This window comes from Girardinichthys multiradiatus, chromosome 1, assembly GCF_021462225.1.
Source record: "Girardinichthys multiradiatus isolate DD_20200921_A chromosome 1, DD_fGirMul_XY1, whole genome shotgun sequence".
Classification (NCBI taxonomy): Eukaryota; Metazoa; Chordata; class Actinopteri; order Cyprinodontiformes; family Goodeidae; genus Girardinichthys; species Girardinichthys multiradiatus.
The window spans coordinates 26,422,473-26,450,050 of NC_061794.1; the positions used below are offsets into that span (position 1 = coordinate 26,422,473).

The following is a 27,578-nucleotide window of genomic DNA, read 5'->3' on the forward strand; positions in this document are numbered from 1 at the left end:
ATGACCTTTACTTTACCTGTCTCCTCTGGCCTCTGTGTTTTAGTACTTAAGAGCAGATGGACTCTAAATCCATTATCAGAATGTTTATTGTTAACATTCCCTGAAGGGTTATGTCCCGAGGAAGAGTAGATGAGTGCTCTCATAAATAACCTTGTTACCTCTGACCTGGGGAGGGTCTGGAGGCCATATGTTCCAAAACTCTTTGAAGTTGAGATAACGCCCTCATTTTTGGTATAAATACTTGTGTGTGATTTTTGTTCGTTGCTCTGCTTAACTGACATGGTCAGTGACAAAGTCATTCAAACGCTGACTGCCTTTGAATAAATTTTTATAAGAAAGTCCAGTCTTTCTCTTTTAATGAGCTGTCTTCTCTCCCACTTTGATAAGAAAATCCACTACAATTTTTGCGTCACGAACAAGATGTAACGTGCCAGAGGAAACCGCAGGAGGGGACATGGACGCCTGGCCAGCCTGAAGACGTTGTCCTCAGTCCACCTCCATTTCACGGAGGGGAGTCCTGGTGGCTGCCTGTGGCTTCTGGCCGATTGGATCTGAACTATTTGTCTACAAATATATCTGGGTGAGAAGTTGTTCTGAATTATATAATATATATATTTTTTTATTATTACACGATAACCATCACCTCCTAACTAATTGATTAGGTTCTGGAGTTAGGAGAAGGAGGACATGAGCTGATTGTCAATTCACCCTGTAAGGAATACAGGGAGGTTCTTATTGGTAACAATAAGATAAAGCAAAACCAAAGGGTTTTGCGGGTGGTTTTTTGCAATTTTCTACATCTTATAAAGGAGAAAAGCCAGTCGGCAGATGTGCCGCTGAACAGGTAAAAAAAAAATGGGTTCCGAAAAATGTGAGGATGATTGTGTTAAATGTGCTCTAATTTGGGAAGATAAGTTTGGTTTTCCAAAAGGTGGAAGTTTAAGTGTAAATAAGTTGAATAAAATAAAACAGTTGATGGATGGAGATTGGGACAAAATAAAAAAAGGATTAAAAAACAAGATTTAGATCAGAGAGAAATATGGTAAAGTGTTGGAATGAATGGATTACGGAGGCTATGCGTAGGCAAAGAAAGTCCGAATTGAAACAGATGGCAGGGGGAAAAGATTTGTCCGGGGACGTGGGGAACAGGTACGTCAATGCTGGTCATACCGGTGATGAGCCCACGTTTCCACCCCCATATAGACCTAGTGACACTTCACCCTCCTGTCCATATCCATCTTTACAGACGGAGTTGCGGGCCATCCAGATGGCAGACCTCAATCTAGACTCCCGTCCTCCTCCAGCAGCAGGTCAACCAGCAAATCTGCCCGCAAGTCAGTCAGGACAACTCGCCAGTCCGCTTCAGTATCAGCCCGTGAGTCAACTCACACATCCACCTATGCTCGAGGCTGACCTCACTGAGCGCACTGGCTCCAGCGGAGCGGAAGGTGTGATTATGCGCCAGCCTACAGATCAGCAGCGACCGGGATCATCAAAGGATGAAAAAATACATTTCCTCTCCTCTCCTGTTACTTTTCATGAGTTTACATGGCTACGAAGTGGAAAACAGTGTGGAGAAGATAAAAAAGAGGAAGAAGATTATCAATGCCCTATGTTGGAAGTAGCCGGAACGAATGAGCCTCGTTGGTGTTTTAACCGTGGACTTCAGCAGACATCCAAGCCAGTGCTGCGTTACTTCCAGATCCCGTAGAAGACGGAAGAAAGTTTGCTACAGAACTTAAAGCTTTATGCCATGAAATGAGATCTACTGGCACAGAAATTCGCCAGCTCCTTGCAGCAAAAATCAAACCTGGAGATTTAGTTGGTCTGAGATTGCCAGATTCTGCAGTGCGCCTTGTCGTGACAACTGGTGGTGAAAATGGTGATTTGAATCACCGTAATGGGCCATGGTAATAATGCCGTGGAACATTTGTGCACTGACTTGATCACAAAATTTCCACAGAGGAGTGATTGTGCCGTGCTACAACAAGTCAAACAACGTCCTGATGAGACTGTCATTGATTTTCTTCATCGGATGGAAGAAGCGTTCAATAAACATTCAGGTATGGAACGCCCTGCTGACTTTACTGTTTTGGGCCCCTGGGAAAAGATGCTGTGTGGATATATTATGGAAGGACATCTCCCTGAGATCACAGCACAAACTAAGACTCTTTATGTTGGTTGGAGACATGGGGTGCGTTTTGAGGAGCTGAAAAGACACGCTTTACACAGCAATGACGTTATCAATGACAGGAAGAAGAAAAAAGATCAACCCTCATATGCATATCAGTGGAAGCTTCCAGTTGATCCTGTACCTCAACATTTTGTCACATTGGCAGTAAATGCTGTGACACCTGACAGTGAGATAATAGATGCAGATGATCTGCATTGTACTTCACATGTATCTGAAGGACCTGATTTTGATTATGAGGACAGTTGGTAAAAATTACAAATGAGAGAGTGCACCTCTTTGACATGTACTGGAATGATCACACAGCAGCTTTATCTGTGTGTTTGACCTCTGAACATGTCAGAAACAATACTTATTGAAAAAGGAAGCTTTGGAGGGGATTCGTCCTGTTTTTGATTTCCTCCTTAAAGCTGGGGTAATTGATCCCTGTCCAAATTCACCTGTGAGAACACCGTTGTTCCCTGTAAAAAACAGATTAGGCCCCCTGGAGAGCCTGACGAATGGAGATTTGTCATGGACCTTCAGGCTGTCAACCAGTCTGTTGTGGCCCGTGCACCATCAGTTCCGAACCCTTCTATGATTCTGTCACAAATTCTGCCAGAAGCTAAATATTTTTCAGTGATAGACCTGGCTAATGCATTTTTTTCTGTCCCTGTACACAAGGACAGTCAGTATTGGTTTGCTTTTGAGTTTGATGGGAAGCCATATTGTTTTACCTGTCTTTGTCAGGGCTACACTGAGAGTCCAACTATTTTTAACACAGCTCTGAAGGACTCTTTGGCTGATTTGACTCTGTCTCCTGGAACTGTCCTTACACAGTATGTGGGTGATTTATTATTATCAGCAGGATCAGCAGATCAATGTAGGAAAGATACCTTAAAACTGCTTCAACATCTTCATAAAAAGGGTCAAAAAGTTTCAAAATCTAAAATGCAGCTGGTGCAGGAAGAAGTGACATTTCTTGGTCATGTTCTCCCACATAAAAGCAGAAAACTGTCCCCTCAGCGCATTGAAACAGCTCTAAAAATCCCAAAACCAGTCACAAAGAAACACATTATGTCATTTTTGGGTATGACAGGCTATTGCAGAGCTCACATTCTGAATTACTCTGAGCTGGAAGCGCCTTTGGCTAGTTTAATATATAGGCGGAGCCTGGCAGCTGCAGACAAAATTAAATGGACAGATGAGGCAGAACTGGCTTTCATTGATTTAAAAACAGCCCTGTCTTCTGCGCCTGCATTGGCTTTACCAAACTCTGACAAGCCATTTATTCAAATGGTGGATGACAAATCTGGTTTCATGTCATCTGTGTTGTTGCAATCCCATGGTGATAAATTGCGACCTGTGGCTTATTATTCCAGTAAGCTTGATCCAGTTGCAGCTGAGCTGCCTGGTTGTTTGCGAGCTATTGCTGCAGCTGAGAAAGCAGTGTCAGTGTCACGTGACATTGTTGGATATAATCCACTGACAGTTTTTGTTCCACATTCTGTTTCCATCATCCTCATGGAACAAAAGATGTCTCATCTATTAGCAGCAAGGTGGCTTAGGTATTCCTCAATATTATTGGACGTACCTAACATTACAATTAAACGTTGTAACACTTTAAACCCAGCCACACTTCTGCCTACTGAGGAGGTTGGTGAAAGTCATGACTGCGCAGCTGTCTTAAATGTTGTTTGTACCCCTCGTCCTGACTTGCAAGACACCCCTTTGACTAACCCTGATCTTGTTTTGTATATAGATGGGTCTTCCTCCCGTTCTGCTGTGGGTCTAAATCAAGTAGGGTTAGCGGTGTTCTCTGACTCACCTGTTTTGCGCTCAGGTCCTTTGCCAGTGCACTACTCTGCTCAAACAGCTGAATTAATTGCTCTAACTGAAGCTTGCATGTTGGCAGAAGGAAAGACTGTGACTGTTTACACAGACTCAAGATATTGTTTTGGAGTGGTTCATGATTTTGGGGCATTGTGGAAACATCGCTCCTTTTTGAAATCAGATGGAAAACCTATTCTGAATGCTAGACAAGTGTCTGATCTTTTGGATGCTATTTTGTTACCCACGCGTTTGGCTGTGGTTAAGTGTGCTGCACACACAGGACAGTCTGATTCTGTTTCTAGGGGTAATGCAACAGTAGACTCAGCAGCAAAAACCGCAGCTTTGAGGCCTTTCCCCTCAGATGAAACTTTTCTTTCTCTGCCTGATCCGCATGCTGTCACTGTTCCTGAAATGCAATCTTTTGCTACTCCACAGGAAAAAGAAAAATGGCGAAAAGATGTCTGTATCTTTAACAGCAGTTCTGGCTGACATTTCTCTGATGGTAGACCATGCCTGCCTAAAAATTTTTTTCCCTGGTTTGCTAAATGGATGCATAGATTGGATCATGTGTCCAAAGGGGGAATGCTGGATATGGTTAAAAAATATTGGTATACAAATAGGTTTTCAGTGGTAGCTGAAAATTATTGTAAAATATGTTTGATCTGTGCTTCTTACAATCCCTCCAGGGTTCCTGCACAATTACAAGCTGCACATCCGCCTCCACAGTTCCCATTTCAGCATTTGATGATGGATTTCATTGAGTTGACGCCCGCTGAAGGGAAGAAATATTGTTTGGTGATCGTGGACATGTTTTCTAAATATGTTGAAGCGTTTCCAACAAAACACGCAGACAGCAGTGCTGTTGTGAAATCTTGGTTGACAGAGATTCTTCCCCGTTGAGGGGTCCCAGAGGTGATTTCCAGTGATAACGGGACACATTTTGTTAACAAAGCTTTACAGGAAATTAGTAAGCTTCTAGGTTTCCAGTTGAAGACACGTTGTGCTTACCACCCACAATCAGGTGGAGCGGTTGAACGAGAAAATGGAACAATAAAGAATAAGTTGGCTAAATGCTGTGAAGAAACAGGGTTGTCCTGGAAAAAAGCTCTCCCTCTGGTTCTTGTGTATATGCGGATGAGAAATAGATCCATAGCTAATTTGAGTCCTTTTGAAATCCTTTTTGGGAGACCTGCAAATACAGGGGGAAGACCGAGTACTAACCTAAGCACACTAACAACTGCTCATTTTGAACATTCCATTTTGGAATATTGTAAGGTTCTGTCACGTTCTCTCTCTCTCTCATCAGACGGTGAAAGCTGCCTTACCCCCAGTAGCTGACAGACCCCTGCACCAGTTCCAGCTAGGACAGTGGGTGCTGATTAGAGATATCAGGAGACGTCACTGGAGAGACAAACGGTGGAGAGGTCCATTTAAAATTCTGCTTGTGTCTCACACTGCCGTGAAGGTCCAGGGACGTGACACCTGGGTCCATTTTACACACTGCAAGGTGTTCACTGGAACACCACCTGAGCAGCATCCTGGTTCTGAACCTCCTATCTAGAGGAGCTTCCAATGACCGCCCACCTGTACCAGCTTGGTAACAGGGCAGCTCGAAGCGCAAAAGCCACTCAGGAGAGGCAGCAGATTTTTAAGTTTTGCTTTGATTTGTTTTTTTTGAAAAAAAAAAACTGTTTGCTTTCATTACCAGAAGAAAGGACATTCCACTTCAAGGTCACAATGCAGCTATATGGAAGATGGTCTGTTCTGATGCTGATGATTGGTATTGCAAGTATTTTTATTACTCTTGTGTTCATTTGGGAAAAGGTACAGCAAAGACAATGTGTGGCTAATCTGAGTAATTACGCCAATAATACTCATCAGCTGATTCGAAGAGAGATTCATCACTTTTCTGACTACCATGATCATGCTGATAATGTCTGGTGGCAACTGATGCATCAAACTGTGAGGAAGATAAGAAATGATAGTTGCTATGTTTGTTGTTTGATTCCACATGCTATGAATGATGAACCATTTCCTGTACCTGTTCCTATTTATACTGCTTATACGCTAGCTACTTTCTTTCCAGATAACCGATTGGTGGAGGTAATTTTTCCTTGGGTGAGGAATTATACTGTAAGGGAAAGCAGAAATGTTAGTAGATTTTCTAGTGAGACTAATTTAACATGTGCTACTACAGGAACTCTTTACAGATTTTGGGGTAATAGGAATCCAATTAAAGATCCAGATATTTGTATTGCTCAGGAAGAAAACATACCTTATTTCCTTGGAAAGACAGAGGGTTGCAAAACTATTATACCAGTTTCATGTGCTTTAACCAACAGAAATAAATTTGAGCCATGTCCTATCAGAACTTATCCTTATACCATTTCAGGATCTTTGGCTCCAGAGCCTTTTGTGTTAACTCTTAATCTTACAGCCTTACTGAATGGATGTAAATTATATGGTCAGGCAGGTAAATTAACCAGGGTCCTTGTTACTTTTCCTAGTAGAGATGGGTATTCGTGTCCTAAGAACATGGTTTGGATGTGTGGAAATAGATCATATCTGTATCTGCCTGCTAATTGGTCTGGAGTATGTTATCTAGCTCACTTACTACCTACAGTCACTACTTATGATTCAATCAGCCCATTATTTGAAAGGAAGACAATGCTCAAACAGCAAAAGAGAGCTAGGATTCCATATTGGAAAGGGATTTTGGGTACACTTATTCCTATTTATGGTGCTGCTAATGCAGCCCATAGGATTAATGAGTTGTCAGTTGAGTTAGAAAATCCTACTGTTTTAACTGAGGAAGGTTTCACTGTTCTGACCAAGGAGCAGCAGGCTATTAGAACGATGAGTTTGCAAAATAGAATGGCTTTGGATTACCTGTTAGGTGAGAGGGGTGGTGTTTGTCAGTTAATTGGAGAACAGTGTTGCACTTTTATTCCAGATGTGTCTAATAACATGACAAATATCCATGATAAATTTGAGGATTTGCTGACGACCCAACAGGAGGAAAATATTAGCTCCTCTTGGAATCCTTGGTCCTGGTTTATTATTGGTGGTTGGATCTCCTGATTAATAAAGATTGGAGTAATTCTTTTATTTTTATTTTTGATTTTGATGTTTCTTTTATGTTGCATTATTTCAATGGTTAAAGGGATGGTGATGAGACTGATAAATGTTTCCATGTTAAAAGTTGATAAGGATGTAGTCTTAATTTCTTTTTGTAATGACTATGATGATTCTGCATTTGAGATAACAGATGGTATGGATAACGATGGATTTTATATTGCTTAAGATGCTATAATGATGTAATAACTAAACTGTTTGGGGAGTTCATACTGATGTTCAGCATTCTAGTGGTATAAATAGAGATTTGGAGACTTATTTTTTAAAGTGTGGATATCCTTATTATTTCAGTTTGTTTTGCTAGTAATGTGAGGAAATTAGATCTTAGAGAAAGACCATGGAAATAGCACATGTATTTGTATGTTTTTTTGTTTTTACTTTGATTATAATCTTGGGTGATGGTTTTGTAGAATTTTGTTTTAGTTATGTGATTATCTTGTAATCAGAAGAGAGGAGTGTAATGGAAAATTCTTTTATTAGTGCTTTAAAGTTTTCTAAAGTGCTATGACCTTTACTTTACCTGTCTCCTCTGACCTATTGACCTATATGTTTTAGTACTTAAGAGCAGATGGACTCTAAATCCATTATCAGAAGGTTTATGGTTAACACTCCCTGTAGGGTTATGTCCCGAGGAAGAGTAGATGGGTGCTCTCATAAATAACCTTGCTACCTCTGACCCAGGGAGGGTCTGGAGGCCATATGTCTGAAACTCTTTGAAGTAGAGATAACACCCTCATTTTTGGTATAAATACTTGTGTGTGATTTTTTTTTTGCTCTGCTTAACTGACTTGCTCAGTGACAGAGTCATTCAAAAGTCCGGTCTTTCTCTTTTAATGAGCTGTCTTCTCTCCCACTTTGATAAGAAAATCCACTACACAGTCAGATTCAGTTATTTATTCAAATTGGATAAAAAGGTTTTCTATCTGAGGAAACCCAGCAGATTGCATTGAGTCAGTGACATGTAGCAGTCACTCCTCCTGGATGAGCATGTAGCAACAGTGGACAGTCACTGGCGTTGACTTTGCATCAATCCCTCATACTGAGCATGCATGTAGCAACAGTGGAGAGGAAAAACTCCCTTTTAACAGGAAGTACTTTCTATGGGAAGGAAAAGTAAATGTTAATGGATGTAACTCCTTAAGTGGTTTCATCTAGGAAAAACAAAACAGATAAACTCTGAGCCAGTTTTCAGTGAAAGCAAGCACATACAGTTAGTCACAGTAAAACTAACACAAACATTTTGTACTTTATTACCGGAGGCCAATTTAATGCCATCTAGGTTAAGTGATTGACTAAGCAGTTTGTGTTTCAAAGACTCCGGTCCAAAGACGACAACTTCTGTCTTGTCTGAATTTAGAAGCAGAAAAAATAACGTCATCCACATTTTTATGTCTTCAAGACATGCTTATAGTCTATCTAACTTCTTTTCTAAGGTATAGTTTCTCATGATTCTTGTATTCTGTTGTGAGTGCATTTAAGTTTATGTTGTTATAGCTACGTTTCGCTTGATTTTGTCTTTGCATTCCTGTTTTAGTTCCAGCCTTGCTTTGTATTCACTCCTGCCACAGCCTGTAATCAGCTTCATTTGGTCCACCTGTACCATGCCAACCAGTATCCCTGCTTCTCCTTTGCCAAGCCAGTTTTTACATTTAAACACTGTTATTCTGTTCATTCTTTGCGGAAACATTTTCTGTTGTAACAGGTCTCTCTCTCATGCCAGGCCAGCCCATGTCCTCGCCTGTTTTCCATACCTTTCCAGCTGTCATGCCAGCCTTTGTTACCACCTACCTGAGTGAGTTTCAGTTTAATTAAAGCCCCTACTCACCACCGTTCTGCCTGCCAGTCTGCATTCTGGGTTCCACCTGTAAACCACACCCTTATTAGGAAAGGGTCTTAATAGTGATTTTTCTTGCCTTGATAAGCTCAACATCACTATTTACATTAGCACAGCTCTGGAAAATCAACACACATGGCGAAAACACCTTAATTGAGCCTCCCACAGATATACATTCACCTCACCCTATTTTTAGGCTTAGCACCTACAGTAGTAATTGACTGAGCATTAGCAAGAGCAGCAGCACGCTGAGCTCAGCAGGAGGAGGGCAGTAATAAGGAGGCGGGGGTGGGGGATTTTACTAGAGGAATGATTTGATTGCCATATTAGGGTTAATGGATGGCAGTATTTTCTTTCCAATATGGGCCATATGGTAAATTAACAGTGCGCAAAAGTTTCTTGACAGAATGGAGTGATTATTTTGGCACTGCTTTGCACAAAGGAAGTTAAACAGTCTTTTAGTGTGGCTGAAATGATGTAACTGCATGGATGTACAGATTGATTAGCTGAGAATTGAACCACATACCATCTTGTATTGAGATGACAGGACTAACCACTATACCACATGTCCTTGGTCCAATAACTAAATTCAACGAAGTGGCTGAAAATAACAGCTGTGAGACAAAAATCCTATTTCTTGTGATTCTACCTAAAACTTTATCTTTCAATTTCTGTTCTCCTCTCTGCTATGCTGCTTTCACCCTTCCATCCTCACCTTTTTGATTTACCTCATCCTCCTGCTATTTTAAAAAATGACCCCTCTTTTCTCTCTCAGCTAATGCAGCAACCCATTTTTTTACTCTGCTCTCTCTGTTGGCTTGGTGCAAAGCAGCTCAGCGGGGTAACAAACTATTATCCTCAATCAGGGACCCTAAAATCTGAGAGTTTTTACACTTTCAATAATGGGTCCTCTTTTTCTTTACTGTGAGTATCTCTCTGCTTCTCCTAGCTTGATCCTAGTTTTTCTTCTTGCCCCTCTTAACACAGCAGAGGCTGTTAACCCCATTTACTAAAGATTACATGCAACTGACAGACTGACAGATGGACACATCGCCTAAACAACCAAGAGGGACTGAGTTTGAGTCTCTCTGTGTGAAATAAATCACTTGATTTCAGCAGGGTGCTTTTTCAAATGCCATCCCTGCCACTGGGGGCCTTTCTCTCACTTGTAGACAGACAAAATTAAAATATATTTAACTGTGAACCAAACAGCTGGAAAGCCTGATGCCAAAGGGAAAATAAAAAATAAGAGTGAAAATATTTTTAGTGATCACTGTAGATAAAAAGGTTTTTTGTCTAATTATTTCCATTGATGAAATCGTAATGTAAGAATACTGTTATTAATGGCTACTTTCCTGCAAGAGAAATGTTCCTTGTAGTCTTTTAAGTCAAATGGTCAATTGTGCCTTAGGCTGCCTGAAGACCATTCAAAGATTTTCTTTGGACTTTGGCTTCTTTTTACTCATATATGTCAAGCTCTTGTAGCAGAATTGTTTTAGAAGATATGCCAAATCTCAAAATGTTCTACAGCAGAAAAACAGTTTATGGAAGTCAGTGCTCAGGCTTCGCATTCAGGTCAAATAGTCAAATAGCTAAAAAAAAATTGTTTCTGAAAATGGTGAAGTGAAAAAGCAGACATATAAAATAAATATAAAAAACTCCTACATGTACTTTAAAAAGCCAAAAAGAAAATAATTGGCCAAGATCCTTTGCAAATCTTACAGCAAAGTCTAATTATTGGAAGAATACATGAAAGAAAAAAAGGATGACTTCAGACTCTTGCACAAGTCTGTATATTTTTGAGTTCCAATTTGCAGGAGTCTGTTTGATGACTTTTATGTTACAGAAATATACTTTGACTTTGATTTGATTTTGATTACATCTACAAAACAAGCACAAAGACGCAGATTAGCTACATTAATACTGTAGCAGCATCCACAGACTTTACAGTATATTCTCGTTATTTTCGCAGCTGTGTAATTGGAAGTCAGAGGATGCACTAAATGTGAGCCTAAATAATTCACTGTTTTCCAAGTTTGTTTTCTGATGAGTGTCATCGCCAATAAAGCTCCTCTCTGCAGCCGTATACCAACAGAGCTCACTGAAGAACCTGCAAGCAGTCACATGTCATCAAGCTTCCAGCATCGCATGCCTGTGACAACATGCTTTATGAATTTTGCTCTGGCTTTTTCTGTTCTGACTGAGCGCTAGGCCCATCTTGGGCTTCTCAGCTCTGCCAGCACAAATTTGTTTTCTATGGGTGTAATTCCAGATCAGAAATAGTAAAAGAATATGGAAAATGACACCTTACATATTTCATGCCTCTAGCAACAGACCTGAAATACCAGGCTGAAACTGACAATGTGGTTTCAGTGATTACTTATGAATTAGTACAAAGCTGTAAATATAATACATAAATCTGTTATGTACTGAACAATGTCATGTTGTGTGCGGCGGTGGCACAGGGGTAAAGTGTGCAACCCATGTACAGAGACCACAGTCCTCGACACAGCCATCATAGGTTCAAATTCAAGCCTGTTGAGCTTTACTGCATGTCTCCCCTAGGAGATCAGTTGGAATGTATGTACTTGACTTGGAATCTATTTGATTTGATTGAATTGATTTTGCAAAGTGCCTTGTAATGAGTTGCATTTTGAATTGGCGCTATATGAATTAACTGAATTGAAAATTGACTGAAACCAATTTCTAAGCTTGGCTTGCGTGGCAGAAGGTGGCGGTGGTGCTTGGTCGAGTGGCTCCATACCCCGAGTCTCTTTCTGGGCCTTAAGACCAGGGGCTGCTGCTCCTGTGCTTTACTGACAAACTACCTCTGTGTAGGGCATATGGCTGCTCTAAAGTGGTGCCCTCTGTCTCTGCTTGCATATTTCTCTATTTAAATATACAGTACTTTCACCGAAACAAAAACACAAAGTTTGCAATGATGTCGAGTTGATGCATTTAAAATTAATTGCCTTTGGTATTATAATGTTGTTCCTCCCGAACAAAAGCATCCCCTTCTTGAATTAAATGCTAAAGGATGCAGGAGAGGGCAGTGGCGATTGCTCTAAGACTGCAAGGGAAGCCCAGCTTCCCCTAAAATGTCAAAAAATAAGTGATCAAATATATACTGTTGTGTGTACATGTCATTGACTAAATATGCGCTACAACGCGCTCAACTTTTGTTCAGAATCAGCTTCTTATCACTGGTAATGACGCGGCTTTCCTCTCACTCATTCCCGCAGCTTCACAGTGCTTTAAACAGTGAGTTCAATAGCGAGCAAAAATGCTGGGCTTTGTCCCGCCCATCGGACGCTCTGCAACTCTGGGGGTCTATGAGGCAGTGGGCTGGCCTCGGCTGACCCGGACGCTTAGCTTCTTCATGATGATTGGATGATCTGTCTGAGGCTGAATCCCTTTTTGATTGACAGTTAAATGAGCGAATCAGCGATTTTGAAATTGAGCTTCTCCTCCTTGAAAGATCAGCAACCGCCACTGGGAGAGGGGAATGGAAGAGGCATGAACAATAGTAGGGAGTGGAATTTAGCATTTGGTTTGCAGAGGGAGGAACACAATAGTGGGGCTATGTAGCCCTTCAAATGGAGATTTTTCACAGCCTCACGTCATATGAAAGGTTACAGCGTGCAAAACCAATATACTCAAACAATGAAAAGGAATCTTCTCAGATATTAATAATTAACTGTCACAGAAGGCATTAGAATGTCCAGTTTTGTGAATTTTTATGTATTACTTATATCAGTTTCAAACAAATAAATCAAATCAAATTCAAATGATAAATAAATAAAAATGAAGAATACAAAATATGTCACTGTCACAAAAACCATTATCTGCAGTTTAATGCATTACAATAAATTATTTTTAGTGACTTTTGTTTATCTTCCTCAGCAAGAATAAATATTATTATAAATAAACATTTAAATGAATTCACTTGCTTAGGCATTTGTTTTATTCCTATTTTGATGTCCTTCTGTTCTGCCATGGATGTGACACATCTTCCTCTTTAAATAACTGATAAAGATATTATTACATCTGAGATTACTTTAAATATCCACAGTATCTTATACACATCACATATTCCGTGGGTTTAAATATTTAAGCATTTCCTTTAGCGGCATAGTGTTATATTCATAAAGAGCCTATTTAGAAATTGAAATGAAGTTCAGAGTGCGTGCTAGGTTAATTAGATTACAATATACATTTTCCTCTGCATGTTTGTGTGCCCATCATGCTCTGCTAATTAGATTACATTGGCCTCTGAGATGGCGCCATTTGTTCTGAATCATAAACAGAGCAAATTATAATTCTGTTTCAGAATGTGCCAAGAAAATGAGCGTGGAGAGATAGAGGGAAAGCCCACTCATCCACTGTTGTCTGTTCTTTCCTCAGTGTTGCTTTCATTTCTTTGCAGTGTCTGAAATCTTTCTGTATCTGTTTAACTTCAGCCCCAATCTCCCCTAATCTGTTGCCGTATCCTCACTGTGCAGTGGTCAATGCTAGAAGATTATAAGAGATGCATAACAAGTACAGAAGTAAAATTGTTTACTGAAAATGAGGAAGAGGTAAAGAGTTTTTTTTTGTTTGTTTTGTTTTTTGTGTGTAAATATGTATTTCTTATTGCTGAAATCAGAAATACATGTTACAAAGTGAGTATATGCATGTATGTATGTGACATTTATTGTAAACTCTAAGAAAATACACAGTGCTTATATTTGTGTCTTACATCTGTTGCACCTTCTTTCACATTCTCTTTAATAGTCAACTTTGGGCCTTTGCTTTTAAATCAAGCTGTAAAGCTACTGGGCATTCACAACTCAAAAAGCTTATATTTAGCTTCTACCTTACCTGTTTTGCTGTCAAACTGCTGTCAAAAAATATTTTAAGCATTGATCTGTTGCCTCTCAATAGAGTTAAGCTGAGAACTAATTCTAAGCACCAGCTAAGGCGCATCCCTTACCCCTGGACTGTATCATTTTGATGTGTTTAGTGGATAGGAAGGACAACTTGTCCCAAATATTCCTTGTTTTTCATTAATCTTTGCAACAGAAATATAAATGCCTCTACCAGCTCACGCACAAAAATACACAGTGACAAATCCTTTCTAGTTGTCCGTGTACTTTCTGCAAAGGCATATAAAAAGCGCGTGAGATGGAACTTGAACACATTTAAACTCTGAATGTAAATATGCCTTACACAATATTGAAATCACCTGTCTAAACAATCTAAGCCTCTAATACTCTGTTAGGCCCTGAGGACCTGTCCCCTCATATTAATTAGAGTGTATCCACCATCTGCAACTAGCCAGTTTAACAGGTTGGAAGACAAAAAGAGACACTAACACATATGTGTGTTATTAAGTTTATTCTTTGCTTAAACCTTTATGCCTCATATAGTATACTCTCAGCGAATTCTCCTGCAAATCTACAGTTTTGATGTTACAAGAAGCTATGGCTCCCAAACAAGAGATAATCTGTAAAGATCCAGTTGACAAATAAAATGAAACAAAAGCCAGGCTTGTGGAGATATACATCTAATTGTGCATATTGCATGGATTTAAAGGGATCTCTTCTAAGTAGAAGAAAATGCCTCTAGACACAATAAATATTTTCTTTTTTCTCATCAGCTTTGGAATTAGAATGGAAGACAGTGACAACTTGAAAGTGGTTTGCACACCTTAATGGACATATTCCACTTAATTAATACTATAGTGCTTTATTTTTAAAGCACTTTAACCAATGCATAAAAGCTGACCAAAGTGCTGTACAAAAAATGTACGAGAGAAAACAAAAAAGAACAATAAAACCTCTATAAGTTGCCACATAGCTATAGAAAATCAAAAATAGCACAAGTACATACAAAGAATAAAAGATAAAGACACAGATCACAAGTCATACTGTGTTAAAAACCAAGGAGAAAAGTGTGCATTTAAACATGCTTTAAAAGCAGCAAGAGATAGAGCCTGCTTGCTATGCAGTGGCAGCTCATTCCACATTTCATGAACCAAACTAAAAACGCTCTGTCTGACAATTTAATTTCCCCCTTGGGAGATGAAAAAGTCTTATCTTGTTGTATCATATCTTATCTTATCTTATCTTATTGTAAGGGAGAAGGAGCTCAGGAAAATAAGAAAGAGCGAGAGCACTAAGAGACTTAAAAACAAACAAAAAAACTAGTTTTAAAATAGATTGGAAACTGAACATGAAGCTAAAACCAAAGTTATATGCTCCCCTTTGCTTGTACCAATTAAAAAATGCGCGGCAGGTTTTTGTACCGGCTGTGGACGTGAGAGGGAAACCTGCCTTATTCAAATGTAAAGAGAGTTACAGTAATCAAGGCGTCAGGTGATAAAAGTATGGATCACTGTTTTAGACGGCATCTAGATGAGGGGGTTTGATCTCTGAAACCCACCATTTTCACACCTAAATTAGTAGAGCTGGAGCCACAAGATTGAAAAAGCATGACTTAGTCTTTTATAATTTGAATTAAGGAAATTCAGTGTCATCCATCCTCTTATGTAACAGAGACAAACAAAAAGAGGCTGAACAGAACCAATTTGTTTTAAAGAGAAATAAACTTGACAGTTATGAGCATATAAATGAAATGGCATGTACTGATTTCTAAAAATAGCCACAGTGGAAGTAAATAAAGACAACAAGAAGGGAGCCCTGAGGTACCTCAATGGAAAGGGCAGCAGAAGCAGAGGTAAAATCATCCATTATGACATACAAACTCCTATCAGAGAGGTAGGTCCTAAAACATTGATGAGCTGAGCCAGTGATGCCCACCCACTGCTCTAGTCGGGAGATGAGAATATCCATTGTGTCGAAACCAGCTGTTAAATTTACAAGCACAAGTAACACATACTTCCCAGAAACTATAGCTAAAAATATGTCATGAAAACCGTACTAACTAATGGATCTGCAGAAGTTACAAAAACTGTCAATAGTTCAGTTATTTTTGCTGCTATGTTACAATGTCCTTGTTTTTTATACCAGTATGAAGTCCACTAGAAAACATGATGATATTCAATACTGAAGAACTGCTCTGTAAGCTGAAATTAGTTAATATAGAGAAAGAGGAGCAACTGCAGCTTTTGGTAACTAGATATTTATTAAAAAATATGTAATGAAAGTAAATGTTGTTTCTCCTTTCTAAAGGACATTGATGAAGCAAAATTGTCATGCCATTGTCATTCGGGTGTTGGGAGATTAAACACCCCCAGTCACAGAAGCAGGTTTACTTCCCTACAAAATCAGCATGATTTCTTAGTTAGCAATGTTCATGTATCTGCCTGCATTTAGTCTCCATGGTAACCAACTGCTGGGTGGCAGTCCTCACCAGTCTTATTACGGCTTAGGTTATGGTTGACATAAGCACCATGACTTTAGAATACAGGTTTCGCAAAGGTTCCACCATTTAGTTGCTTGTAGTGGAGGATGTAAGCTTTCAGCACAGCTAGCACGTTTAGTTGGATTCTAAGACATCGCTGAGGAGCCGTCCAGAAACAAAATCACAGCATTTTCTTACTTCCACATGTACACACTGCATGTGTACTTTCAGCTAAAAAATAATCCATCCTGTTATCCATGAGTCAACTATTGGCAAGAAAACACTTTGGTGTAGGTGCTTCACATACGTTAGCTCACAGATGTCCATAACTAATGACTTATGACTCCTGGCCTCCATCTCCAAGCACACTGCTTTCTGTGTGTCCTGTCATGGCCATATTGGTCAACTGGGTGCCTCTTCACTTAAGTTAATTCTAATTGTTATCCTGATCTCCATAAAAAACAAAAACAGAAAAACCTGACATAGAGCAAAAATAGGCATAAGTATGCACACAGTGAACGCTTCTCATAAAATAGGCCAAAAAGATTTTGGACCTCATTTTGGTTGCCTCAGTGTCTGTTTATCAATTTAAAATGGGATTGGGGTGATTCTTTCCATGGACTATAGAATGACAAAACTATAAAACAGCCCTCCTTCCCAAGCCCCACAAATATCTTTGGTAGTCTTGCCAACCAATACACGGACACCTTGTGCCAGGTTGTCCTGGACACAGCAAGATGGTGCTCCTAGTTCTACGCCACAGATTTCCTGCACTTTTATTGCAGCTTAGACAAAAGAACTATCTCTCCACAGTAGCAGCACGGCTAATGTCCTGTTAAATCATAGAGGTTATTAGTTCATGTGACAAGGTGAGCCTGGTGACACATGACATGTCCTGACTTATTAGCAAGCCCATCAGCACCACTGTTACTACCCCACAGCCGACGATTTGTACCAATTTGTGCTGGAGGCAAGATATTAGGGTGGTGAATTGGATATAAATTGTTAATATGTTCAGATGAATTAACACAGCATTACCACTCAACCATTAACCTGATGCAGCATATATGTGTGTGTGTGTGTGTGTGTGTGTGTTTATGTATGAGGGCCTCATCCTTTAAACCCTGTGTTCATTTTTCCTTGCTGACTATTGATGTCCTTTCAGGAGCATACTTACATTTCCTCATTCATACTTATTTCTGTTGCCTTCTTTACTGTCTTCTCTCCCTCCCACTTTGTCTCAGTCTCAGTACAGGAGTATTTGCAACCTTTTTTCCCACTCCAGTTGCAGGTTTTTCCCCTTTACATTGTTGTTAGCAGACTCAAAGACATGCCCTATTTTTTGTCATTTCCATGTTGGTGTCTCCTTTCTTTCTGTGCCTCCTTCAGCTTGTCCTTCTGTGTATAAATGGCAGCCCAGCAGAGAGAGAGACACATGATTGTGTTGAGTCCAAACACCCCTCCTGAGTTTTCTCTTTGTCAGCCAGTGAACAGAGATGGATCTATACCACAGTAGCTTTGTTGATGAGGAATTCATTCTGCCTGAACTCTGCCGCCATCAAAGGAATAAAGATGGACACTCGTAAATGTCAACCTGTGTATTTCACTTTGTGTTTATATGTGCATGTGTGAGTGCACAGAAACTGAGTTATGATTGTTGGTTATATGGCTCTGAACCCACTTGATTTCACAGATCGTGATAAATGGCTTTCTATCAGCCGATTTACTCTCACTGAGAAGACAATCCCATAATTTGCAGCGTACATTGCCAATGTAGTCAAAGCACGCAATGGTGCTGCCACCTGCACGTCTCCTAAATCCAACACTACAGACCATTGCATGGCATGAAGTACAAGCGTAGAACTTGACCTTGAACTTGTTGTTTTCTGCTTATCCGGGACTGGGTTGTGGGGGCAGCAGAATAAGCAGAGAGGCCCAGACTTCCCGCTTCCCAGACGCCTCCTTCAGCTTTTCTGGGGGAGCCCAAAGCATTTCCAGGCTAGCCAAGAGATATATGCCCCTTTTCCACTGGCTCAATTTGGCCAGCCCAGACCAGCTCCGCACGGTTCTGCACGTTTTGTGTTACATTTCCATAGACCCACTTTCACTCCGCTGAAGGGAACACCTCCTGGAAGCGCGGCTTTAAAGCATAATGTGTCGTATTTGTGAGCTTGATTGGGGTTCTTCTTCAATTCAAAGAAGATATAAACTGAAATCCTATGACCGCCAGAAAAGGTTGCACCTTGCTGTTGCTCCAAGGAGTGACTTTTCCAGATAACTGTGCGGACTCCATCATATGTTTCTCTCATTTGCTTGAATGCACGTTTGAAAATGGCAGTTGTTTTTTTACCCTGGTCAACTCTGAACAGCTGGCCATGGCCACATCCAATCAGTGAACAGCCGTTTGTTCACGTACAGTAAAGTACCGACTCGACTTCGCTTAGCCCTGCTAAAAAGGAGGTACCAAAAAAGTAGGAGGAGGTACCAAAAAAGTAGGTACCGGTACTGAAATAACAGTAATGGAAATGCTCGCGAAGTGAGCCAAGTGGAGCCAAGTCGGCCCAAATTGAGCCAGTGGAAAAGGGGCAATAGTCCCTCTAGCGTGTCCTGGCTCATCATCTAGGCCTCCTACCGATGGGACATGCCTGGAAGACATTCCAGGGGAGGCATCCAGGAGGCATCCAAAACAGATCCCATAGCCAGCTCAACTGGCTTCTCTTGATGTGGAGGTGCTGTGTCTACTCTGAGCTCCTCCCTGATGGCTGAACTCCTATCTCTAAGGGAGTGCCGGGCAACAAGCTCATTTTAGCCACTTGTATTTGAGATCTCATTCATTTGGTCATGACCCAAAGTTCATACCCATAGGTGAGGGTAGGAACGTAAATCGACTGGTAAATATAAGGCTTTGCCTTTTGGCTCAGTTCTCTCTTCACCACAACGGACCTGTCTGTCTGCAGGACTTAAGCTTGAAAGATAATACAGCGAGTTATGACAAAAGGAGTGTAAAAAGAAGCAAGTTCAATATGACAAGTTTTTTTTATGTAATTTAGATCAAAAACAAAATCTTCAACTAGCTCTTTATGCTCCAATTTTATACCTATACAGTTCCATTTCTTTCCTTCCCACTTATATTTTAAATATCAAAGCAAACGATTTTATACCAATGGAATTAAACCATGACATATATAGTACTGTGCAAAAGTTTTAGGCAGGAGTGAAAAAAATGCTATAAACAAAGAATGCTTTCAGAAATATAAATGATTAATTTTTATCAATATACAAAATGCTAACTGACCGAACCCAAACATACAGTCAAAGTCATTAAGAACTATCTTCAGCATAAAGAAGAACAAGAATTACTGGAAGTGATGGTATGGCCCCCACAGAGCCCTGATCTCAACAGGACTGGAGTTGTAGATTTATAGCCTTCTAAAAATCATTGGAAAAACATTTCTGGCATTCCAGCAATAACAACCATCTTATATTTGCTGACCAGCTTTTTGTATCTCTCCACTGGTATTTTGGCAATTTATCTTTGGTGATGTCTTTGTAATTGAAAGACATTCTTGCCATCGCCCTAATCTTTTGCTCGCTCTACAGATTCATACTCAAGTCAGGACTCTGGCGGGACCACTCCAAAAAGTTAATATAACTTCCAATCAGAAGAAACATTGTTAAATAAAAGGATCACATTAATAATCATGAGCTAAGGTGTAGGTAGGAAATAAATCCTCCTTATATAGTTAGGTAATGCACTGAAAACATTAAAATAGCTTTAGAAACAGCTGAAGAAACATAAATTAAGACCAATCAAAAAATATACATACCAAGAAGGTTTGGGTCCTTTGAAGCAAATCAGAAAGAAATAAGGGTGATGGATGTTTTAGGTTAATACCAAAAACATTTAACTGGAGAGGAAACTGTTGCTAATACTAAAGTTACACTTTTTGAATCAATAGATTTGAGAAATTTTAAAAGAAACCACCATAAATGAAGCTAATTTGACCTTCTTTGCTACAAATTTTGCCGTTATTGTTTTATTTTCCTTTACAAACAAACCACCTGACATTTTAATGACTACCCCTGACACCTTGAAAGCTACACAAACACATCTGAAGGTTCATTCAAATGATGCTGGAACATAATGACATAATGAGTTTCTTAGATGAAAGTGCTTTATTCATAATTTAAAAACTTCCATTGGCTCTTGGACATTGACAGGTCATCTGATGAGTTTTGTGATTGGTGCTCTGAGCCCATCTCCCCCAAACGCTTCCCTTCTGTTGTGTCAGCACTTTCTAACTGCATTCATCAGGACATATCATTACATCCCTCCTCTCCTTGGGTCTCTTGCTTCTTTCTGTCTCTCATCCTATCCCTCACTACGAAATGAAAGGGAAACCCTAGTGTTTATGAGCCTGGCTTGCAGCAGCGCCAGAGGTGGAAAGATGAGAAGAGTGAGAGAGAGGAGAGATGAAGGCAAAGAAAAGGGAATAGAAAAAACAGGCAGATGAGAAAAAGCACAGCCTGCACTGACTGTAAATGCTGTGAGGGACAGGGAGAGTTTGTGTTGGAGGGCGGATTGGTCTCTGTTAAAACTCCGTGGGGAAGAAATTGAAGAACCAGCAGTGCTGGGTTATTAATGCAATGAAATTAAAGCCTATAGACATGCCTTGTCTTACAGCCACACTAGGTGAGTTCTACCTAAAGAAGATGAAGGAGGTGTGCTCTATACATGAGAGGATTTTTTTTATTCCATTATGCAAAATGAAAAATAATCCCTGCATCTTCTATGCAGACTTAATCCTTGAAGGTCAAAGTAGCCTGGTGCCTGTCTCCAGTGGTCAAAGGGCAAGAGATGGGATACACCCTGGATGGATCATCAAATCACAAGGCAACATAGGACAAACATTCTTGAATATTGACACGCAGTGACACCTAGTTACTTTGTGAAACATTCTTCAGAATCTTTTGTTTGGATCCATTTCTGGGTCACAGGCAGGAGGATGCAGTGACAGCACAAATTAAACAGATCAGAAGAGATGAACAAAGTTTGGCAGCGGACGGAAATGCAGGAAATGCAGGAAATGCATGGATGTTCTTGTCATCTAGCTGTTCTGCTGGTTCACTGTCAATGTTTACAGGGTCACAAAACGTAAACTGATCTGTCATCGATTTTCTTAATGCCACCTGTTTTTTCCTGTTGTGAGGAAGTCTTAATATCCTCAACGAAAAAGGTTCAGTTGCCTTACAAATATTGACTTATGAGAGATCTTTAGAGAAAGCAGGGTTGACGTTCCCTCTGTTGTGCAGTTGGTTGCACTGTGCCTGTAGACCTTTGTCATAGCAAGCTTTCAAATATTGCACAGGAGGAGTGACATTAAGAACAGTTGTTGCTGCTGGACTGCCGCACCTCTGCACTGTTATGGTTTATTACAGTACATTGCTAATGCAACACTTCTTAACAAAATTGACTGAAACTGTTATTTTCTTACTGTGAAAAGAATAAATCAGTTACATTAACAGTTAGTCAAAGAAAGGACAACTTTTACATTCTTAACGAAACAAAACTACACAAACATGTTATTTTCGACTTGCTCCATTCAGCTCCAGCAGGGGTCTAATTGGCTAGGGGAACTGAAAACACCTGAGTGGGTGAACTGGCCATTAAAAGGCCTTTAGTGTCGTCTGTGCACCGACGCCGGTGTTTTCACCTACCTTTACCTGAGGTAGCCTCAGATCTTTTCTCAGGACTGTGTGGGCACATGTAGATGGACATCTTCCTGACTCACCTTTTGTATTTTAACGAGAAACATCTTTAATTTAAGCATAGTTCTGTCCATTTGGAGCAGGAGGCAAATTAGGAAAATAACATACACCTGTGTGGGTGAGCACAACTTAAAAAAAGAAGACACCCCTGCACCCCTTTTATCTGTGTGGTTCTCTTACTTCACATTTCAGTAATATTTACTTTTTTTGTTGAAGAAAATAATATCCCAGCCTGTGCTGCGCAGCAAATATTCAGTATTTGCTTTGGGCTGATTGTATATTTCACCTCAAACACACTTGGGAAGACATTAAAGAGCTCAGCTGCAGAGTCTTTTAGAAAATAGGGGCAATTGAAAGTGCAATGATTTTTTTTATGCATATTTCATCTTTTCCACAGATTCATTAAAAAACACATTGTAATATTATCAGAGTGGTTGAATGACCCGGCAAAACATTAGGCTATGAGTGTACACACTTAAATGGAGGCTACATATTTTCTCTTAATTCCACAATTTAAGAATTTTGTGATTTTCTTCACACACAAGCAATTAGTTGATGTAACATTCAAAGCAACCTTATTAAAAAAGGACAACTACAGTTAGATTGGCTCAAAATTCTGTAAGAGTAAGAGAATATACATGAAACAGTTTAATACATTAACATTCAGTACAAATATGCACAAAGTAATCTAAAATGTGAGCATATTTTGTGAAAAAGAAACAACAGGTGGCTAATAAGAAGGCAACTACAAAGACAAATATCTTATTTTGTGATTTCTTAGATAAACTCAATCCACTAGTAAGTATTTGTGAGGTATGAAGGAAAGATGGTTAAAATAGAAAAAGGCCAAGGAAATTGCTGAGGGCTGCATTGTGAAGTGTTGGTCATGGTTAGATGCCTCTAATGTGGCATGTTATAAATAACATGAAGAAAGGCATATTTCTGAGACGCACCACTCTGCTGATATGTTTTATCCTGAAGTTTTAGTAATATTTATAAAAAAGGGCTTAATGAAGAACGGTTGCTGAGCAAATGTTTGCCAATCTGTTAGCAGCAGTGGTCGGTAAATGAGTGAATGAGACATCTTTGAAGTTCCCAACTGATTCAGGGCACTTTAGTTAAGAGCTGTTTCATAGCTTTCAAGGGATCTTGGCAATCATTATTTATCGTTAGTCCAAAATCAGAACTTAGATTGATTGAATATGGACTGAACTAGTCAGTACCAACTGGAACTTCAACAAAATGTTTGATTTTTGAAACTATGCTGTTTAGGAAAAAGAGTTCAGGATAGGATAATCCATTTTAGCTTCAGTCTTTATGTAGCTTTCATTCCTAATGTAATCTAAATTCTCGGCATCCCAAACTGAAATGTTAGGTGCCCCAAAGAAGCATTGTTGTATTTAAGGTTATGGTTATAGTTGAGTAATTTGAAAAAAAAATATTAAAAGAATAGTCAACAACAAAAATAATCAGTGGTTATGTCCTTTGTATTATGCCCAAATGTTACACTTTGAGGAGGTAATGGACACAAATGCAGAGAGTAGGACAGCAGTCTTATGGATGATGAAGTTTTAATAAACAAAGAACTTAAATTTTATTTTATGTTATAAGGGGAGACATGAAGGGAACAGGAAACCAATGGTAAAGCAATAGAGGGTTGTGTAAACAAGGGTAACAACTTGTGTAAGAATCTGACAAGGAACTCATGAAATTGTCTGGCATTTACCTGCTGGGGAAGTGATTGAGTGACATGATAACCAGCAGAGACTATTCAGTAGAATACAGTACAGCTGGGTTTGGGAATAAACTGAAAGGCTGAGGTAAGTGATTAATGAAAATAATTTAACATGGAGATATAAGCAGGACACAATGAGATCTCACTATAATAAATACTAGACAAACAGTAAAATAAGAATCTCAACCAATACACAAAGAACACAAGAGAGATCTAGTAATTTCAGCACAAAGCAATGCACTCATTACTGAACACTACAAACCTACAAAACAACAACCAACCTAAATTGTTCCAAATACAAAACTAAAGTGACTGTCAACAAAAAAATCCAAGAATCATGAAACCAGATTTGTATAGATTACTATTTTAAAATTAAACAGAACAATCAGCCAACTGCCATCAAATGAATTTCTAGCACAATATCATTAAATGTATCGTTCAGTCATGCTTTTCAACATAAGGAAAATGTTTACATGCAAACCTAGATAGCACTGCACTCCAGTTTAAATTAGCCCACCAAAGCATTAAAATAGAAGGTAGCAACAATGCTGTGATTGTTCGTTTTGAGAGTGTAAACCATACATAAGTCATCTCACATCCATTTTTAAGACTGACTCAAGGATACATAGTCCTGTATTGATTCATTGCCAACACAATGCATTCTTTAGCACAAAGATACTTTAAAAAGACACAAATATACACACAAAGAGAAAACAACATAAAAGGGAGCAACAGAAGGCCAGCAAGGGGGTTCTGTTATTCCAGAATATCTCTATCAGAGATGAAAAAATAATAAGAGTTTCTATTAATCTGAACCAAAATAAGCATAAAACACTCAGTGAGGGATTGAGTGATTGGGGCTTTAATGCAACCCACAGAGTATTTACAGTGGTGTTCTGCTAGGATTAGTTATGTGAGAGGATTAGTGAAGCTGCATTAATGCTGTTTTATTTAACTCACAACAGGAAAAGACTAAAAATGAAAGCCTCTTATACACATTTAGACTACATGAGAGGCCTGCCCAAACATTTTGATAAATCCAATATTTTCTACCTCTTTAAAGACTGGCGCCAGAAGGGAATCTGCAAACATGAACATCCTTTTTCACATACTTAATTTCCTATTTTTAATCTATAATCTAGTTATTTTCTTAAAATCACCCCATTGCACCAACACTTGGAAACACTGTGGTCCATTAGTTTAGGCATCAATGTTGGTAATAGTGCAGCATATGCAGATACCAACAAGATGAACAAAGTGGGAAGTTTACTAAAAGAGGAAAGGATTAATACAAGCAGATTGGGGGAGAGAGAGGAGGGACACAGAAAAAAAAACAAAATAAGGGAGATTTGCAGAGGCAGCAAAATAATGGTCTTTTTCTTTTTTCAATCACACTCTTTCCTTGCATCAGCATTGATCACAGTGCATCAGTAAAGTAAAGAGCAAGTCATCCATCAGTGCATGGCTCCGGAGCTGCTGTTAAGAATACTGAAACGATTTTCCATGGCAAGCCCTGATTTGTGCAAAATGGCATTCAAATGCTCATGGTTTACCACATCAGTATTAGCCTTACCCCATCCAGACTAAAGGGATTGTTAATCCAGGGCAGCACATGGGATCACTTCAGTGCTTTATTTTATTTAAATTTTTAATCATTTTATTTACAATTTATCACATGTAGTGGAGGGCAGCAGAACAGTTAGCTGTATTAAGCTCCTTCAGATTATCCTTTTCAATTTGACAAATGCCTTTTGAATTAGTTTCTTATTTTAAGTGCAGTCACCATAGTAAATCACTGCAATTTTATGTTCTGAAAATCCATTTATAGATTATGTGTCATTTCCTTCATGTCAGTGTGTCACAGTGTGGCACTTTGTAAGGTGTGAACAGGGCTTTAAAAGGCTGCATTTTTCTTTTTTTTTTGAATAAACATGAGTCTCCCGCCACCAGGCAAAACAAAAGAAAATAAAAGATGTCCAAGGTCATTTTGTTTTGACATAAGGGCTTTGCTGAGCATATCTCTACTTTTTCTTTCTGTTGTTGTTATGTTGTGTTGTGCTTTGCAGATAAGAAACATTGAATAGATTTTTTTTTTTTTTGCAAATGACTTTTATACACTTTCTGCTTTGTTTTCTACACTAGATTCACAAGGGAGACTGCACTGAATACATGGAGATGAAAACCTGAAGTCCAGCAGATATGTACAAATGACACTTATTTTTTGCATAATGTTGCACTTGTCTAAAGTTGCAATAACAGCAGGCGCAGAGAGAAAAGAAAGAGAGAAAAACAGTCAACTTTATAACCTTAATGTTCATAGAGCTCCAGATCCTACCTAACACCTCAAGAGATATCCACACACTTGTAACAGCCAGAAGATAGAAATTAAAGGCAGGATCATCGAACAGGTGTAATGTAGTAGTATGATAAAAATAGAAACAAGCAGCAGATTACTTTTTTCTTATCCTGCATAGAATTTTCCACCACCTTTTAGCCGACAGTAACCTCCGTGCAAAGTGTAGCTATGGTCTTTGAGAAAGCAACAATATTTACTCTAGCTGTAAATATCATTTACAGAAATTGTCCTAAATGCATGCAATGTAGGAGGCCTCAAGGCTAGCCCTCTTTTATAATAATCCAAGCAAAACAAATCTGACTAGTTCCTTTCTTTGTTTTTTAGATGACTTAGTAAATCAAACATTGCACCATCTTCTGTCGGATCTACTGCTTTTAAACGTTTGAACTGGTTGTCATTCTGTCTTTTTCTCTGTTGTATTTTGGGAAGTATAATTCAGAGCAAATAAATACTGTGAAAATAAGACTAGGACATTCTTTTTATTCTCACTAAATACAAGCGGAAACAGGATATGGTTCAACAAGCCAAGTATGGTACTGGTATTACTGTAAGTTAAGGATTATATCAATATTTCAGGCTTTTTTAGGTATATTTTTCCAAGCTTGAATTTTCAGCATAGTTTATTCTCACATATTAAAGAAAACAACACAAAAACACAACATGAAATAAAAGCAGAAGGATATAAAAGACAGGCCAAGTACCTGCCATGGATGGAAACAACTCCCATTCTTTAAACTGATATTAAGCTGTTTCACTGGGTATCATCATGTTGTCATTTGTTTCCTCTCCAAAGATAGAAAGGGTGGAAAAAAGGAGAGAGAAATAGGGGTAAAGGGACCACTTAAAGTGCAACTAATAAACTATATTTAGTTTTTAATTTGAAATGGTTTCAATGCTCAAAGAATGAGGGCTTCTTCACACCTGATTAAATACATATTGTAGGTCATTAGCAAAGCTCTTTAGAAGATGACTGCACACTAAGGGAGCAATTCACCCACTTTATTGAGGTGTTGGGCCAGGGACCCTTCAAAACATTGAAAAAAATCACCCCTAATGGAGTAGAGTTTGAGACCCCTGCTTTAAACTAAGAGAACCTCTAGAAGAACCAGACTATAAATGGCTATGTGCCCCACCGACCCAGGGTTCTGGATTTGTTTGTATTTGTTCTGGATTTGAATGATGTTTTATACAGCCAATGAAGAGTATAATCTCTCCTCTTGAATCTTATCTGAACTCCCTTGTTTCAGCATTTTGCGTGGGCTGAAGGTCTTTTACGGATCACCAAAGAACAAAAAAGAAATTTTAATAGTCCAGTAAAGGAATGTCCTGGCCAAAGGTAACACCAATGTTCTTTATGTTAGCACTAAACAAAACTAGAAAACGAAAATTCATGAACACTTTT

The 27,578-nt window shown here is 39.1% G+C and overlaps 1 protein-coding gene across 2 annotated transcripts in view; it reads right to left on the reverse strand.

The window, feature by feature from the left end:
• Positions 1 to 27,578, reverse strand: part of LOC124876883 (chemokine-like protein TAFA-2) — a 135,418-nt gene that overhangs the window by 16,908 nt on the left and 90,932 nt on the right. The window contains exon 1 of one of the 2 annotated variants that reach the window (XM_047379920.1): positions 22,035 to 22,094. The exons of the other annotated variant lie outside the window; for it this stretch is intronic. Within the exon in view, the coding sequence (XP_047235876.1) occupies positions 22,035 to 22,083 (49 nt within the window). The 5' untranslated portion in view covers positions 22,084 to 22,094. Of the gene's footprint in view, positions 1 to 22,034; positions 22,095 to 27,578 lie in introns of those variants that run through there. 2 annotated transcript variants of the gene reach the window in all.